The sequence below is a fragment of the Brachyhypopomus gauderio genome, unplaced genomic scaffold, assembly GCF_052324685.1.
Source record: "Brachyhypopomus gauderio isolate BG-103 unplaced genomic scaffold, BGAUD_0.2 sc80, whole genome shotgun sequence".
NCBI classification, from domain to species: domain Eukaryota; kingdom Metazoa; phylum Chordata; class Actinopteri; order Gymnotiformes; family Hypopomidae; genus Brachyhypopomus; species Brachyhypopomus gauderio.
In genome coordinates this window covers 147,501-166,525 of record NW_027506901.1, presented here as the reverse complement: position 1 = coordinate 166,525, position 19,025 = coordinate 147,501, and the positions used below count along the sequence as shown (strand labels likewise).

General features: G+C 44.3%; 3 protein-coding genes across 3 annotated transcripts in view; 2 read left to right on the top strand and 1 right to left on the bottom strand.

Annotated features, from left to right (window-relative positions):
- Window positions 1–473: 473 nt before the first annotated feature.
- Window positions 474–8,755, top strand: cfap73 (cilia and flagella associated protein 73). Its single transcript, XM_076991056.1, has 7 exons — window positions 474–596; window positions 779–881; window positions 1,068–1,172; window positions 1,872–2,072; window positions 4,010–4,231; window positions 7,279–7,437; window positions 8,090–8,755. Exons 1-7 carry the CDS (start codon window positions 541–543, stop codon window positions 8,180–8,182), a joined length of 939 nt encoding a protein of 312 aa, XP_076847171.1. The 5' UTR covers window positions 474–540; the 3' UTR covers window positions 8,183–8,755.
- Window positions 8,756–10,683: 1,928 nt separating this feature from the next.
- On the bottom strand, window positions 10,684–13,496 carry drc10 (dynein regulatory complex subunit 10). Its single transcript, XM_076991063.1, has 5 exons — window positions 13,358–13,496; window positions 12,556–13,205; window positions 11,935–12,168; window positions 11,632–11,703; window positions 10,684–11,522 (listed from the first exon to the last, which is right to left on the bottom strand). The coding sequence occupies exons 2-5, from the start codon at window positions 13,201–13,203 to the stop codon at window positions 11,247–11,249; spliced, it is 1,230 nt and encodes a 409-aa protein (XP_076847178.1). The 5' UTR covers window positions 13,204–13,205; window positions 13,358–13,496; the 3' UTR covers window positions 10,684–11,246.
- A 553-nt stretch (window positions 13,497–14,049) lies between these two features.
- The window catches only part of tpcn1 (two pore segment channel 1), a 36,105-nt gene continuing 31,129 nt past the window's right edge, over window positions 14,050–19,025 (top strand). The window contains exons 1-3 of the mRNA XM_076991062.1: window positions 14,050–14,190; window positions 17,134–17,258; window positions 17,506–17,682. Of these exons, the coding sequence (XP_076847177.1) occupies window positions 14,124–14,190; window positions 17,134–17,258; window positions 17,506–17,682 (369 nt within the window). The 5' untranslated portion in view covers window positions 14,050–14,123. The remainder of the gene's footprint in view (window positions 14,191–17,133; window positions 17,259–17,505; window positions 17,683–19,025) is intronic.

The following is a 19,025-nucleotide window of genomic DNA, read 5'->3' as shown; positions in this document are numbered from 1 at the left end:
ATGATGTGTTATTAAAGATAAATTATGGTGGACGCGAGCGCGCGCACACACAACGAAACAAAGCAACACAGAAAAACACTTACGCATACTTATTAGAGAAATAGTTTATTCACGTCCACCAGCTACATCTAATTACAAAAAGATACTTTTGGTGTTCGCATACATTACTCACAAATAAATTATTTATATTATCTGAAGAGAAGAAACTGTGAGTTTTATTCATATTGCCACAAACACAGTCGAACACTGAAATGTGCACTGAACCTAAAATAAAAAAATAATAACGGATCCAAGCCATAAGGTCACCGTATATCAGTCAGGTTAATAAAACTACGCCAATATAATACAAAAATAAAACTTTGCCCACACGCACGTTCCAGCACTAATAAATATATATTTAACCACTAGAGGGCGGCACGTGCACTCCTTTTGTTGCCGTAGTAACACTGCTTAAAAAACAAAAAGAGTAACTTAGAAAGTTGAGCTCAGTTTGCACGATAACACGCGGACTGTTTGTCTAAGTGGAAAAGACAGAAAAGGATGTCTTTAAATCTGGAGGACTACTTTAGGACAGTTTTCGAAGAGCAAATCTTAACGTATTTGATTTGTTAATTATTGTAATTATTATTAAAGTAATTCGAGAGCTTTATTGCATGTCAACAATACCAGACTTGAGCTCTACATCTGACAAAATTCATAACAGCAAAACTAAATTAAATCTAAAAGATGAAAACTCAAATTAATTTGATAAGTTTTAAGTTGTCTCCCACTACCGTAGGGGCGCCATGCACGAGGGCGACCGGCGAACCAACGCCACGCGCCTGCTGGAGAAACGGAAGGAGATCCGGCAGACCGACGAGGCTCTTCACGATAAACGGGAGGTAGACGATGGCACGGCGGGTTAACCCTGCACACCAGCGCTGGTCTCACTACCACCGTTATGGAGCTCAACCCTCTCTCTCTCTCTCTCTCTCTCTCTCTCTCTCTCTCTCTATATATATATATATATATATATATATATATATATATATATATATATATGTGTGTGTGTGTGTGTGTGTGTTAAGGAGTTTGAGGTGAAGAAAGAGAGTTTTAGACAGAGGAGAGTCATAATCAGGAGGAAAGAAGAAGAACTTAAGGAGTCTTTGCTCAAGTTCGACAAGTTTCTCAAAGTATGTCAGCAAGCTCACTGTGTAGACTGATATCTGTGTGTCTCTGTGTAGACTGATATCTGTCTGTCTCTGTGTAGACTGATATCTGTCACTGTGTAGACTGATATCTGTCTGTCTCTGTGTAGACTGATATCTGTGTCACTGTGTAGACTGATATCTGTCTATCTGTGTAGACTGATATCTGTCTCTGCAGACTGATATCTCTGTCTTTGCGTAGACTGATATGTCTGTCTCTGTGTATATTGATTTCTGTCTCTGTGTAGACTGATATCTCTGTCTGTGTGTAGACTGATATCTCTGTCTTTGCATAGACTGATATGTCTGTCTCTGTGTATATTGATTTCTGTCTTTGTGTAGACTGATATCTGTCTGTCTCTGTGTATACCGATATCTGTCTGTCTCTGTGCAGACTGATATCTGTCTGTCTCTGTGCAGACTGATATCTCTGTCTTTGTGTAGACTGATATATCTGTCTCTGTGTAAATTTGATATCCGTCTGTCTCATTGTAGACTGATATCTGTCTGTCTCTGTGTATACTGATTTCTGTCTTGATGTTGACTGATATCTGTTTGTTTCTGTGCAGACTTGATATCTCTGTCTTTGTGTAGACTGATATATCTGACCCCCCCTCCTCGGTTTCTCTCTCTCTCTCTCTCTCTCTCTCTCTCTCTCTCTCTCCCCCTTTGCCCTCTGTGTAGGAGAATGATGCCAAGCTAGCGAGGGGGTGGAGGAAGGCAGAGGCAGAGAGGGCTGTAGTGAGAGCTCGAGAGCAGGACCTGCAGCAGTTACACACACACATCGCCGCCCTGTTGGCTAGGAGAGAGCAACTGCAGGCACGAGTGGAGCGAGCTAGGACGTACTGGACGTTCTTAGACAGCGTCCTCCAGACGTCTAAGAAGGTGTGAACGCCTCACTGCCTTTCATATGTGAAATGAAAAGATATATGAACATATGAACCTTGACCAAGTTACAAACATGAAGTTAGTGGTTGGTGGTGGTTGGTCTATTGTAGTGGTTGGTCTACTGTAGTGGTTGGTCTACTGTAGTGGCTATTCTACTGTAGTGGTTATTCTACTGTAGTGGTTGGTCTATTGTAGTGGTTGGTCTACTGTAGTGGTTGGTCTATTGTAGTGATTTGTCTATTGTAGTGGTTGGTCTATTGTAATGGTTGGTCTACTGTTGTGGTTGGTCTATTGTAGTGGTTGGTCTATTGTAGTGGTTGTCTATTGTAGTGTTTGGTCTACTGTTGTGGTTGGTCTATTGTAATGGTTGGTCTACTGTTGTAGTTGATCTACTGTAGTGGTTGGTCTATTGTAGTGGTTGGTCTACTGTAGTAGTTGGTCTATTGTAGTGGTTAGTCTACTGTAGTAGTTGGTCTATTGTAGTGATTGGTCTACTGTAGTAGTTGGTCTATTGTAGTGGTTAGTCTACTGTAGTAGTTGGTCTATTGTAGTGGTTGGTCTATTGTAGTGATTTGTCTATTGTAGTGGTTGGTCTATTGTAATGGTTGGTCTATTGTAGTGGTTGGTCTATTGTAGTGTTTGGTCTACAGTTGTGGTTGGTCTATTGTAATGGTTGGTCTACTGTTGTAGTTGATCTACTGTAGTGGTTGGTCTATTGTAGTGGTTGGTCTACTGTAGTAGTTGGTCTATTGTAGTGGTTGGTCTACTGTAGTAGTTGGTCTATTGTAGTGATTGGTCTACTGTAGTAGTTGGTCTATTGTAGTGGTTAGTCTACTGTAGTAGTTGGTCTATTGTAGTGGTTGGTCTATTGTAGTAGTTGGTCTATTGTAGTGGTTGGTCTACTGTAGTAGTTGGTCTATTGTAGTGGTTGGTCTACTGTAGTGGTTGGTCTATTGTAGTGATTGGTCTACTGTAGTAGTTGGTCTACTGTAGTGGTTGGTCTACTGTAGTAGTTGCTCTATTGTAGTGGTTGGTCTACTGTAGTAGTTGGTCTATTGTAGTGGTTAGTCTACTGTAGTAGTTGGTCTATTGTAGTGGTTGGTCTACTGTAGTAGTTGGTCTATTGTAGTGGTTGGTCTACTGTAGTAGTTGGTCTATTGTAGTGGTTGGTGATCAAACTGATCTGGTAGTATAGTGATATAGGTGGTGTTTACTGATCTGGTAGTATAGTGATATACGTCATGTTTAATGATCTGGTAGTATAGTGATATAAATGGTGTTTACTGATCTGGTAGTATAGTGATATAAATGGTGTTTACTGATCTGGTAGTATAGTGATATACGTGGTGTTTACTGATCTGGAAGTATAGTGATATACATGGTGTTTACTGATCTGGTAGTATAGTGATATATGTTTTGTTTACTGATCTGGTAGTATAGTGATATACGTGGTGTTTACTGATCTGGTAGTATAGTGATATACGTGGTGTTTACTGATCTGGTAGTATAGTGATATATGTGGTCTTTACTGATCTGGTAGTATAGTGATATATGTGACGTTTACAGATCTGGTAGTATAGTGATATATGTGGTGTTCACAGATCTGGTAGTATAGTGATATATGTGGTCTTTACTGATCTGGTAGTATAGTGATATATGTGACGTTTACAGATCTGGTAGTGTAGTGATATATGTGGTGTTTACAGATCTGGTAGTGTAGTGATATATGTGGTGTTTACAGATCTGGTAGTATAGTGATATATGTGGTGTTTACTGATCTGGTAGTATAGTGATATATGTGGTGTTTACTGATCTGGTAGTATAGTGGTGTTTACTGGAGTATTAGTACATGCTGGTGATGTCCTCCTCCTCTGATGGTACTGGGCAGGTTCATGAGCTAACCCACACTATCTCCTCTTCTGTCTGTTTCCCAGTTTGAGGATGCCGGGCAGCTCATGGGTCGCTTCGCTACGCTGGTGTGTATGCGGCAGCACCTGGAGAGCAGGCGTGGTGAGGTGGAGCAGGAGCGTGTGGGTGAGGGCGCTCAGCTACACCGCTACGTCCAGGAGCAAAGTGCCCGGCTGCTGAGCCACAACAACACGCTGTCCCAGCTGCAGAGTCAACTGGACTCCGCCCTCTCCCAGACGCTCAGATGGGTACAGGCCCGCCCACAACACCACCCACAACACCACCTACAACACCACCCTGTACATACATATTCAGATGGGTACAGGCCCGCCCACGCTACACCCACAACACCACCCACAACACCACCCACAACATCACCCTGTACATACATATTCAGATGGGTACAGGCTCGCCCACAACACCACCCACAACACCACCTACAACACCACCCTGTACATACATATTCAGATGGGTACAGGCTCGCCCACAACACCACCCACAACATCACCCTGTACATACATATTCAGATGGGTACAGGCCCGCCCACAACACCACTCACAACACCACCCACAACACCACCTACAACACCACCCTGTACATACATATTCAGATGGGTACAGGCTCGCCCACGCTACACCCACAACACCACCTACAACACCACCCTGTACATACATATTCAGATGGGTACAGGCCCACCCACGCTACACCCACAACACCACCTACAACACCACCCTGCACATACATATTCAGATGGGTACAGGCCCGCCCACGCTACACCCACAACACCACCCACAACATCACCCTGCACATACATATTCAGATGGGTACAGGCCCGCCCACGCTACACCCACAACACCACCCACAACACCACCCTGCACATACATATTCAGATGGGTACAGGCCCGCCCACGCTACACCCACAACACCACCCACAACACCACCTACAACACCACCCTGTACATACATATTCAGATGGGTACAGGCCCGCCCACGCTACACCCTCAACACCACCTACAACACCACCCTGTACATACATATTCAGATGGGTACAGGCCCGCCCACGCTACACCCACAACACCACCCACAACACCACCCACAACATCACCCTGCACATACATATTCAGATGGGTACAGGCCCGCCCACGCTACACCCTCAACACCACCCTGTACATACATATTCAGATGGGTACAGGCCCGCCCACGCTACACCCTCAACACCACCCACAACACCACCCTGCACATACATATTCAGATGGGTACAGGCCCGCCCACGCTACACCCTCAACACCACCCACAACACCACCCTGTACATACAGTACATATTCAGGCATCTTCTGCAAGAAGAAGTCCTGCTGAATCTGCTCATTGGCTTGGATGTGATTCGTGTGTTGGGTTCAGTGTATGGTGTATGTCTGCTGTTTGTTGAGTCTGTATTGTGTTGGGTTAGGTTTGTTGTGTTAATGAAAGGCATTTTGTGTTAACAGAAGAGAATGCTATTAATGAGAGTGTGATGTTAATGACAGTCGTGTGGTGTTAATGATGGTGGTGTTAATGGTGATGATGTTATGAGGGTGGTGTGGTGTTAATAATGATGGTGTGGTGTTAATGATGGTGTGGTGATAATGAGGGTGGTGTGTGGTGTTATGATGGTGGTGTGGTGTTAATGATGGTGGTGTTAATGATGGTGATGTTAAGGATGATGGTGGTGTTAATGATGGTTTAGTGGTGTTAATGATGATGGTGTTAATGATGATGGTGTTAACAATGATGGTGTGATGTTAATGATGGTGGTGTTAATGATGATGGTGGGATGTTGATGGTGGTGTTAATGATGGTGATGTTAATGAGGATGGTGGTGTTAATGATGGTGGAGTGTTAATGATGGTGGTGTTAATGATGATGGTGTGGTGTTAATGATGGTGGTGTTAACGATGATGATGTGGTGTAAATGATGATGGTGTTAATGATGATGGTGGGGTGTTAATGATGGTGGTGTTAATGATGATGGTGTTAATGATGGTGGTGTGGTGTTAATGATGGTGGTGTTAATGATGGTGGTGGGGTGTTAATGATGGTTGTGTGGTGTTAATTATGGTGGTGTGGTGTTAATTATGATGGTGTTAATTATGGTGGTGTGGTGTTAATTATGGTGGCGTGGTGTTAATGGTGGTGGCGTGGTGTTAATGATGGTGGTGTTAATGATGTTGGTGGGGTGTTAATTATGGTGGCGTGGTGTTAATGATGGTGGGGTGTTAATGATGGTGGTGTTAATGATGGTGGTGTTAATGATGGTGGCGTGGTGTTAATGATGGTGGTGTTAATGATGGTGGTGGGGTGTTAATCAGACCCTCCAGAAAGTCGCGATTTGCAACTTCAACGCAACTTCAAGCAAACCCCGCGAATTCAGGGCGGTGTTGCAACTTCAGCCAATCACCGCAACTTTCCCGCAAATTTGACCAATCACTGATGTCGTATTGATGTGACGTCGACAAACTCCCGCCTTACTTCCATATATACGTTCAAGAGGAGCAGACTGAAAGCAGCATGAGCGACGAAAATAACGGCAAAAAGATCGGGAAAAGCAGTATCCCAGTACACTACATGAAAGCGGGGATAAACTGTCCAGATCCGACCCGCGAATTGATTATCTATGGCGCCCTGGATGATATTTAATTACTATTAGAACCGGCCCGCAGGCCACAGCCGCCCGATGGTGTTTTGCACGCACAAACACTACATTCCCCACAATGCAACGGTAGCCCGCGAAGTCACTGCAGCGCACGCAAGTGGCGATGGTCTGAGATAAAGTTTATAAGTTTAAACTTTAAACTGAGATAAAGTTTATTTATCTCTGATCCATATATATGAGTTACTAGTTCGCTCTGGCGCCAACCACTGGCGATCGATCTCGATATAATACTTAATTTGTGTCCATTTTACAGGCCGCCTGGTAACAACTTACGTTCGCTAACCCCGCCCCCCCCGTCAACAATTAATGTTCGCCAATCGCCACCCCCTCCAGGTTCAAATCTCACTTCAAGCGATCTTGAAAAGTTGGCAACCCTGAATAAATAGGTAAATAGATAATTAAAATGTACTACTAAATAGAGGAAACCATACAACATTTACTCCCTATTGTAATGTACTCACAAAAAAGCAAAAACACACCGCAACTTCCATCGCAATTTTTTTGAAAAACACCCGCAACATCAAACATTTTAGCCCGCAACAATCACAAAAAAGACCCGCGAAATCCTGGTGGGACTGGTTAATGATGGTGGTGTGGTGTTTACAGGAATCTACATGGAATCACATCCAGGCCACAGCTGCTAAAGAGACACTCCTGCTGGGTCAGATAAAGGTCGCAACCCTTAACCTTTACCACATGACCGGTGGGGTCACAGGTGGAACCCAGGGTGTTCACGTTGATGACACCCTAGAACAGCTTGAGAAGGTATGCGCGCACACACACACACACACGTGTGCACATATGAGCTGTTTACTACTTTACTGCATTACAGTTGATCTGTAGCACTAAAGGGACCAGATCTAGGAACTTGTGTACATATTGTTATGAGTTACTAGAGGTGTTATTACAGAATAAATGTTCTTGATGTATGTAATTATATAATAGGCAGAGGTGTTATTACAGAATAAATGTTCTTGATGTATGTAATTATATAATAGGCAGAGGTGTTATTACAGAATAAATGTTCTTGATGTATGTAATTATATAATAGTCAGAGGTGTTATTACAGAATAAATGTTCTTGATGTATGTAATTATATAATAGTCAGAGGTGTTATTACAGAATAAATGTTCTTGATGTATGTAATTATATAATAGTCAGAGGTGTTATTACAGAATAAATGTTCTTGATGTATGTAATTATATAATAGTCAGAGGTGTTATTACAGAATAAATGTTCTTGATGTATGTAATTATATAATAGGCAGAGGTGTTATTACAGAATAAATGTTCTTGATGTATGTAATTATATAATAGGCAGAGGTGTTATTACAGAATAAATGTTCTTGATGTATGTAATTATATAATAGTCAGAGGTGTTATTACAGAATAAAACTTCTGTTCTTGTGTTCTTTTAGATCCAGCTGTACATGCAGAATCGGGCAGATGTTGTTAGTGAGCTCAGGACAGACAGCGATAACAGGTCCTTCACACAGACTGAGCAGGACTGAAACTCTACATCTAAGAGACCTGCAGATGTAGACCCAGAACAGCACACGTACACCTGCACACACAGATCTGGATCGGCACACGCAGACCTGTACACATAGACCTGGATCGGCACACGCAGACCTGTACACATAGACCTAGAGCAGCACACACAGACCTGTACACATAGACCTGGAGCAGCACATGTACACCTGCACACATAGACCTGGAACAGCACATGTACATCTGTAGATGTAGACCTGTGTATCATGTAAGGCTGGGCGATATGGAGCAAAAATAATATCTCGATATTTTTAAGATGAATGGCGATATACGATATATATCTCGATATTTTTTCTTCCCAAAAGGTAATAACAAAGAGGCAGTAATAAGTCAAATCTACGTCCCAAATGATTTGAGCGAGGAAGAGAGGCGGGGCAGGGCGGAAGTTGTTAAAAAAGAAACTCAAGTAAATTCACTATTCATAGTGTTGTGCGTGAATGATGCGTTCATTGAACACGCTCATTGTGTTCGTTGAACTGAACGCAACACATTTTTTAATAACTTGAACGTGAATTAGTTCACGTTGTGTCATGAACGGTGGGGCGCGCCATTTTGGTGGTGGGGCATAGAATTTCCCCATCTTCTGAGGTGGGGAATTATTGAAAAAGTTTGAGAACCACTGCTGTAAATGAACGTTGGAATTTGTTTTCCATTGAAAACTGAGTGACATCTGTTTTCTCTTTTGAAACGCAATGAGAGAAAGTTAATCCCTCGCTGGTGCCACTTAAATCATGTATCACCAGACAAATGGTTTTGACGTTGTGTGCGCAATGCATTGTGGGCAACGTAGTGTCCGGCTGAGAATAGTTAACATACTGGCTAGTTAATAACATACTGGCTTCCGCACGACGTTACCCGTGATGAATTGCAGCAGAGCGGGGTAGGCATAGCACGTATAGTACGTATAGTGATTTCTAGCTTGTAGTTGTCACGTCTGGCTCCGCCCCTTCTAGTCTCGTCGTTTTTATGTTTTCCTTGTTCTTGTCACGCCCCTCTGTTTCAGCTGTTCCGTGTTAGCTCGTCTTAGTTTTACAAATGTGTGTGTGTGTTTGTATTGCCTATGTAAAGACTATACCTTCGGGGATCATTGTCGTTTCTTTATCTCCTAGTTGGTGTGTATATATAGCCTATGTCCAGACTATACCTTCGGGGATCACTGTCGTTTCTTTATTTCCTAGTTGGACGTGCACGGCCGTATTCACGCCTTATCTGTGATTCGTGGTTTTGATTAGCTTCGTGTTTGTGTGTGGTTAAAGTCTCTGTTCCATTTTCAGGTTCGTAGTGTTTTAGGTTTTCAGTTCATGTTTGGTCTCTGTGTTCTCTAACGTGGTATCGTGCCTGGCAATACATGTATGTTCTGTTAGTCTTCATGTTCATGTATGGCCGTTACTTGCTTCCCGTGTGTTTGTTCATGTCGGTGTATGTAACAATTAGTTGTACTCTTGTTTGGTCTAGTTTTGTGCCCTTGTCATTTCCGCTGCCTTTTAGTATATTAAGCGTTAGTTCTCTATTCATCATGCCACGTCATTCGCGGTCCACTCGCGTGTCGTCTGCAAATGTAAGATGTGAAATAAAATCGAATGAGATTGTACTCTCTACTTCGCATTTGTGTCCGCCCCTTGATTGCGCAACAGCCAAATCGTGAAAAAAAGCATTTGAATATCTCACGAAAAAAGTAAAATGAACTGAACTTTGAACGTGAACTGTTCACTTTGAGCATGTATGAACTGAACTTGAACTAGTTCAGAAAAGCTGTGAACTGGCACAACACTGACTATTCAGTATGGAAGTAAGCGGTTTCGTACGCAACCCATAACACGTGTAACTAACGCGACATAGACTATATCGATATAACGATATTGTCTCATCTTATATCTCGTATGAAAATATATCGATATTTCTCAAAATCTCGACATATCGCCCAGGCCTAGTATCATGTGTAGATATGCACAGGAGACATGCACACGCAGACTTGCACACATAGCACACCCACCTGTACATGTTTTGAAAGACCTGCTATTAAAGACTTGTATCAAAGACGTTTGGTTCTAAAAGTCTGATCTTTTGTCTTTTGTCATTGTGAATATAAAATGTTATATGTTATTAATTATATATTGTTATTATATATAAAATGTTAGAATGTTATTATTATTGTAAATATACAATATATAACGTTATTCATTGTCACTATACTCAGACAGGTTTAGATCCTCCGCTAAGGAGACTATAATCCTGCTTGTTCCTCATATTTCTGGAAAATATTTATTTTTTTACATTTTATTATTTACATGGTTTACATGTAACATTTAGAAAACAACCACACTGTGTTCACGTGTTCATATACTTGCGTGTTTTCATTATGTTGATGTTTCAGTGTTCATATTTGTGTACTTGCGCGTTTGTGTGTTTGTGTACTTGCGTGTTCACGTGCTCACGATTCATGTATTTGTGTGTTCCTGTGTTCACGTGTATTTGCGTGTTTGTGGGTCGTGTATTTGCGTGTTCGTGGGTTGAGTATTTGCATGTTCGTGGGTTGTGTATTTGCGTGTTCGTGGGTTGAGTATTTGCGTGTTCGTAGGTCGTGTATTTGCGTGTTCGTGGATCGTGTATTTGCGTGTTCGTGGGTTGAGTATTTGCGTGTTCGTGGGTCGTGTAATTGCGTGTTCGTGGGTTGAGTATTTGCGTGTTCGTGGGTCGTGTAATTGCGTGTTCGTGGTTCGTGTATTTGCGTGTTCGTGGGTTGTGTATTTGCGTGTTCGTGGATTGAGTATTTGCGTGTTCGTGGGTCGTGTAATTGCGTGTTCGTGGGTTGAGTATTTGCGTGTTCGTGGGTCGTGTAATTGGGTGTTCGTGGGTCGTGTAATTGCGTGTTCGTGGTTCGTGTATTTGCGTGTTCGTGGGTCGTGTATTTGCGTGTTCGTAGGTCGTGTATTTGTGTGTTCGTGGGTCGTGTATTTGCGTGTTCATAGGTCGTGTATTTGCGTGTTCGTGGGTTGTGCGCCTGCGAGTTCATCTGTTGCTGGATTATTTCTTCTTACTCTTCTTGCCTTTCTTACTCTTCTTGCCCTTTGACCTCATGACCTTGCGGACGAGCCATCCTCTCCAGAAGGCCTGGATGATGGTGGCAGCATGACTCTTCATCACCATGTCTCTCTCCTCTTCCTCCCTGCGCTCCCTCGCCAGGCGCCGTTCCTCCATGATCTGCGTGAACTCCACCTCCATCACGGCATAGTGCTCCGCCAGCTGCCTCAGTTCCACCACCTCCTCCTCATACACCTGAGACATCTCCTCCAGCTCCATCTACACACACACACAAATATGCAGTTAACACTGCCACGATAAGATGGGGACGTGGTGTTAAAGATGGTGGATGTGCCATTATTGTGTGTCATACATGAAGGTTTTTCACCTGTTTTCTCCCCATATCAACATCATATTTCTGAATCCAGTTCTCTATCTCAGTCTCTACCTTCTGATTCTTCTGCAGAGCAAAAACAGCAACCATGTATCAGTTTATAGAAACCCACTGCATTACATCTGAATTACATTGAATACAAATTAAATGTGCACTAAAGCACACACACACACACACACACACACACACATACACACTCTCTCTCTCACACACACACACACACACACACACATACATACACACACACTCTCACACACACATACACACACAAACACACATACATACACACACACACACTTTGCGCAGTGCCATCTCCTTCTCTCTGTGCTCCACGGTGAGATTGCTAAGCTGGGCTCTCAGCTGGTTGGCTTCCTCCTGCAGGCGAGTTTGTTTGTCCTCGGACGTCTTCATGTCTGACTGGTGCTGCCACTCTGCGTCTCTGCGTGTCCTCAGCTTGTAGTGGTCTGAGGTCTTCTCCATGAAGTGCAGAGAACTTTTCAACTGCCAAATCACCTCATCCTTCTTTGAGATCTGAGAGACAGGCAGAAAGACAGAGGAATAAACCAAGGAGAATAGACTGAAGAGAGATAGAGCAAGAGAAATAGAGAGAGAGAGAGAGGGAGGGAGAGGGCTAGATAAATGTAGAGAGAGCTCCCTCAGAGAACTGGAGAGATAGAGAGAGAGAAAGAGGGAGAGAGAGAAAGACAGGGGGAGAGAGAGACGGAGAGAGAAACAGAGGGAGGGAGAGAGAAATGGAGAGATAGAGAGAGAGAAAGACAGGGAGAGAGACAGGGAGAGACAGAAAGATGGAGAGAGAGACAGGGAGAGAGAAATGGAGAGAGGGAGGGAGAGAGAAATGGAAAGATAGAGACAGAGAAAGACAGGGAGAGAGAGAGAGACACCCTACTGTTATCTTACTTCTTCATCCCTGTCCTTTAGTGCCATGGCAACTTCCTTTTCCAGTGTGGTGACCAGTTCCATGTTGGCACGATGACGCAGTCTGAGTTCCTGCGTGCGTTGTTGGCGTTCTCTCTCCTCTCCAGCGGTGGTCAGCAGCCTGTCCAACAGGACAGCCCTGAGTTCACGCAGGCCCTTCACCAACGCCTCGACCGGCTTCTGCTCCTCCGTGATTAGCCCTGGGACAATAAGCCCCGCCTCCACAGAGAGGCGAGGCCTCAGGACCCGTAGAAGGTCCATTAGGGAGTTCTGGACGGATGTCTGGGCTGCCTTCAGTTCATCTGTCCTGATCTCCTCACGCAGGTCTTTCTGCAGGACCAGAGTGTGGTACACCTCTGCCTGACACAGGTGCTCCATGAGGGAGCGGGTTTCCTCTGCTCTGAGCCCCAGTGGCAGGTTCTTAGCCTGGCCCCGTGTGCACGGGAGCGAAGCCACCAGCTCCATTTTGCTGATGCACTCGTCCAGGACCCCAAGAATGCGCTGACTTTCGATAGAAACCAGTTTCTTCCTCAATGGGTCAATGGTTTCTTGGGAGAGCATGTTTGGAGAGATGGGTGTGAGTGCTGCTTGTTCATCAACAGGGGGCGCTACAGTCGGCTCAGATGCCATAGCTATAGATTGAGAAAAAAATGTAAACACGAAATTATTACTAACAAAAGTGAAAGAATATATTATTTATTCTATCAAAAGCAATAGTGGCAGAAAAGAAAACGAGGTGGTAGTCGTACTGATTAAAAACAAGAAAGCTTCAACTTGTACTTACTGTGTTTTGATGATTTTCCAGTCTAAAAATGAAGAGCACAAGTTCTTGGTAGATTATATGGACGGAGTACGTTAGAGATAAAGTTTGAGCTGATAAAGTCGAGCTGAACTTGTGAAGGTCGGAGGTCTTTACATTGTTGACTGCGGTTGCTATGACGCTCGTTGACGACACCTTTAATTTTCTTACTGTCTTACTCCAAGTCTTTTAAAAACGTATACAGACTGTGTGTACCCGTGACTTTAAAATTATATTAAATATTGTCTCTTTTCTGTCATAAACGCTGCAGTTTTCATATAACGGACGCGTAAACAGTGTCATAAGCGTTCAGGACTTTTATTGTGAAATACACGGTTTTTCGTGATCGACGGCACTGTCGTAAAAACATTGTTTGTCTTGTGCGGCTGCGTTCGTGTTGTTTTATTCTCACTGCGTTGTTGGGAAAGTTGCATTTATCAGTCAGCGAAGATTATAACGCACTATACACCAGAAAACAAAGACAGCGAGAGAAAAAGGCGTTAGTCATGAGTGCGATAACCGAGGTGCGGCTGCCGTAGGGAGGAACAACAACCTCCATCTGACCCGCGTCAGTCCTGCAGCTCCGGGGGAGTTGGACGGGGTAACGGCACGTCCGGTGTTCAGCAGCCGGTGGTTCGTGTCCCCGACACGGCAGGCGTGTGTTCACGCCAATGTCAACACCTCACCCCTTCACACGGTGCATTAAGGGCTGAATATCCCCACAGTGTCCTGCAGTCCGGCTCCTGTCAGCATGTCCGGGGACGACGACGTGCCGCTGATCTTAACGTGGGACGACGAGGCGGAGCGACCGGACGAGAGTGAGTGACACTATCATTAACACTAACACTAAAAATACTAACACTTAACCTACTAACATCAAACCTACTAACACTAACAACACTAACACTTGACCTACTAACACTAACAACACTAACACTTAACCTACTAACAACACTAACACTAAAAACACTAACACTAAAAACACTAACACTAACAACATTAACACTAACAACACTAACACTTCATCTACTAACATTAACAACCCTAACACTAACAACACTAACACTTAACCTACTAACATTAACAACACTAACACTTAACCTACTAACACTAACAGCACTAACACTTGACCTACTAACACTAACAACTCTAACACTAACAACTCTAACCCCCAACAGCTCTAACCCGTCATCCTAACCCCTAACACTCACCCCTCTAACCCCTAACACTCACCCCTCTAACCCCTAACACTCACCCCTCTAACCCCTAACACTCACCGCTCTAACCCCTAACACTCACCGCTCTAACCCCTAACACTCACCGCTCTAACCCCTAACACTCACCCTAAACCCTAACACTCACCCTAAACCCTAACACTCACCCTAACTCTAACCCCTCACTCTAACCCCTAATACTCACCACTCTAACCCCTAACACTCATCCTAACAGATCTAACCCCTCATCCTAACCCCTAACACTCACTGCTCTAACCCCTAACAACTCTAACCCCTAACACTCACCGCTCTAACCCCTAACACTCATCCTAACAGATCTAACCCCTCACCCTAACCCCTAACACTCACTGCTCTAACCCCTAACAACTCTAACCCCTAACACTCACCGCTCTAACCCCTAACACTCACCGCTCTAACCCCTAACACTCACCGCTCTAACCCCTAACACTCACTGCTCTAACCCCTAACACTAACACTCACCCTAACCCCTAACACTCACCGCTCTAACCCCTAACACTCACCCTAACAACTCTAACCCCGTCTTACGGAGGTCCCTGGAGTGGTGCACACATGTTCTGAGTGAGGAATCATGCTCCACTCTCCTGCAGTGTGATGGATGAATCTGGTCTGGAAGATATCAGGAAAACATGGATGAGCAGTACTAAAAGTTTGATGGAGGTGGTGGAATAAACCGGTTTTAACGGCCTGGGACCGGTTAAATGGTTTGGGCCGCCTAGTTCCTGTCAAGGGTAGTGTTAATGCAACAGCAGAGAAAGCCATTTTAGACAGTTGTATGCCCCGGACGTAGTGTCAGCAGTTCCTGTCCATCGTGAATACCTCATCTCACACATGCCCTTTGGACTGAACGAGCACAAATATCCACAGAGAGACTCCAAAGCCTTGTGGGGAGGTCTTTTCTCCTCAGGGGTCGTTTAATTTCAGTACAGTGCTTGGAGGAGCAATTAATTGCCTGGCTTTTCACAAAATGGCTTTGGTGGAGTTCAGTGCATGAGATGACTTGCACGTCAAGGATGTAACTCCTGTCCACTGTCATAATCTCTGTCCTCCACAGGAATTAGGATGATATCGTCAGTGTTTAGCCAATCCAGTGGCATTAATTTGTTTTATAGGCAGGACATACAGCACAACTGGAATTAAACTAAATCTGGGAAAAGGCGTGTTTCAAATGATCTGAAAGTTAATGGATTTATGATTGATTGATTATGTCCTTAGACAAACTCACCCTAGATTCAGACGTCTCACAGGAACGCCAGTTCTTAAAGACGCCTCACGCTGAATCATAGAGAAGTTGACATGTGAGCTTAACTGGTTAATCTGTACCTATGATATGACACAGAGCGCGGTTGGTGGTGACTTGGTGATGAACAGCTACAGAACTCACATGTGGGTGGCCGTGTTCTGTTGTATTGTTCTGCCCCCATGTGGAGCAGCGTGGTACTGCAACTCACTGAAACGCTGACACGCCTCGGTTTAAATGATGGAAGGACTCCATCATTGTTTTAGTGCGTGCATTCACGAGGACACGGGTATCAGAAGTGTTGGAGAACTGTGCAAGGCATCGTGGGTAAAAATATATAATGATAAACTGTTTTGTTGACGCACGTCTTTGAGATTTCCATATGATGCAAAGCCTGAATCTAGCGTGTCTGTTCTGACGGTGATCTGTTTTAATGTTACTTTGTGGTTTGACGTTGGTTTCTGTTCCGTAAGAATTCTGTTCCTGAATTCTGTTTCCCTCTCACTGAAGCTCCACTACAACCAAACGCCAGCGCAGACGCTCCTGTTCACCCACACGGAGTTTGTGCCTCACCATTTTCAAATAAGACACAGCATAGTCTTACTGTCCCGGGACCTGCAGGTGTGACCTGGTGTGTTTGCTAGTGGATCAGGGGCAGGACGACCCAGTCTGACTTAGAGGTAAAAGAGAAAAGCAGGTCACGGAAAAATGGAATTGAGGCACATGATGGGCGTGGCCTTCACTCCAAGAGCCTCCATGATGGGCGTGGCCTTCACTCCAAGAGCCTCCATGATGGGCGTGGCCTTCACTCCAAGAGCCTCCATGATGGGCGTGGCCTTCACTCCAAGAGCCTCCATGATGGGCGTGGCTCCGCTGAGCTGCTGGGGTGTTCCTGGAGATTCCTTATTCTCCTTTATGGGATCATTTACTGCCTCTGGTGTTGATTGGAGAGCACCTGTAGATGGAGAAGAGCTTTCTGCCTGATGTAGTCCTGCACACCTCCATCACTGGACCTGTTGTAGCTGCTCGCAGTGTGAGCGTAGGCGGGTTGTTGCTGTGGAGGGCCAGCGTGGAGTTGTGGTGACGGTGTTGTTGCTGTGGTCTGAAGTCGTACACTCATGCAGTGTGTGAGTGTGAGTGTGTGAGTGTCTTTCGCCTTACTCCTCACTCCCATCTGATCTCTGCGGTACACAGATTCTGAGGCGTTATCGTCTACACCCACCAGAGGGGGAGACTAATGTTATTGGGTTTGTCTCTGTCCCTTCCAGATGGAGTTGGGAACTATGACACTGTCAACAACGTAAACCTCCCGGGTCCCTTGGACTCAAGATCCCAGAGTTCTTTGCGGCAGAGCTGGGAAATGAACTACCAGGAAGCAGCTATATATCTACAAGTAATAGTTCAAAAGCATGCACACACACTGTTGAATGGAGAAGCACATGTTAACATAAGTGTTGATGAACAAAACAACAGTGATGTGTCCACACCAGTGTGATTCAGTTTTATTTCACGTTTATTTCTGACTGACTTCAGGTAGAAGTCCTATAGAGCTTCTGTGTGTATAAAGTAAACCAAGGTGTTTGTGAACTGTGTGTGTGCCTGTACATGTGTGTGTGTCTCTGTGTGTGTGTTCCTTCCAGGAAGGGGAGAATAATGATAAATTTTACACCCATCCCCGGAGTGCCCGGGCGCTGGTCTCCTACATGTTTGTGCACAACCACCTGTTCTACCTGATGGAGCTGTTGACTGGGACACTGCTGATGGTGCTGTCACTGGCAGAACCCCCCGCTGTGCCCTCCCTCAGACTGGACGTCTACGTGAGTGTGTGTGTGACTGAGTGTGTGACTGAGTGTGTGTGTGTGAGTGTGTGTGAGTGTGTGTGAGTGTGTGTGAGTGTGTGTGAGTGTGTGTGAGCGTGAGTGTGTGTGAGTGTGAGTGTGTGTGAGTGAGTGTGTGTGTGTGAATGTGTGTAGGGTACTCATATTTTTGCTGTAAAATGTTTTTGATATTGTTCGAGGGTACTTTTGAATAAATTTTTATCAGGAAAGGTTCAGGCTTGTGTGATTGTGTGTTTGTGTATGTGTATGTTTGTGTATTTATGTGTGTTTGTATGCTTATGTGTGTGTGCATGTGTGTTTGTATGCTTATGTGTGTGTGCATGTGTGTATGTATGCTTGTGTGTGTGTGCATGTGTGTATGTATGCTTATGTGTGTGTGCATGTGTGTATGTATGCTTATGTGTGTGTGCATGTGTGTATGTATGCTTGTGTGTGTGTGCATGTGTGTATGTATGCTTATGTGTGTGCATGTGTGTATGTATGCTTGTGTGTGTGTGCATGTGTGTATGTATGCTTATGTGTGTGTGCATGTGTGTATGTATGCTTGTGTGTGTGTGCATGTGTGTATGTATGCTTGTGTGTGTGTGCATGTGTGTATGTATGCTTATGTGTGTGTGCATGTGTGTATGTATGCTTGTGTGTGTGTGCATGTGTGTATGTATGCTTATGTGTGTGTGCATGTGTGTATGTATGCTTGTGTGTGTGTGCATGTGTGTATGTATGCTTGTGTGTGTGTGCATGTGTGTATGTATGCTTATGTGTGTGTGCATGTGTGTATGTATGCTTATGTGTGTGTGCATGTGTGTATGTATGCTTGTGTGTGTGTGCATGTGTGTATGTATGCTTATGTGTGTGTGCATGTGTGTATGTATGCTTGTGTGTGTGTGCATGTGTGTATGTATGCTTGTGTGTGTGTGCATGTGTGTATGTATGCTTATGTGTGTGTGCATGTGTGTATGTATGCTTGTGTGTGTGTGCATGTGTGTATGTGTGCTTGTGTGTGTGTGCATGTGTGTATGTATGCTTGTGTGTGTGTGCATGTGTGTATGTATGCTTGTGTGTGTGTGCATGTGTGTATGTATGCTTGTGTGTGTGTGCATGTGTGTATGTATGCTTGTGTGTGTGTGCATGTGTGTATGTATGCTTATGTGTGTGTGCATGTGTGTATGTATGCTTGTGTGTGTGTGCATGTGTGTATGTATGCTTGTGTGTGTGTGCATGTGTGTATGTATGCTTGTGTGTGTGTGCATGTGTGTTTGTATGCTTGTGTGTGTGTGCATGTGTGTATGTATGCTTGTGTGTGTGTGCATGTGTGTATGTAT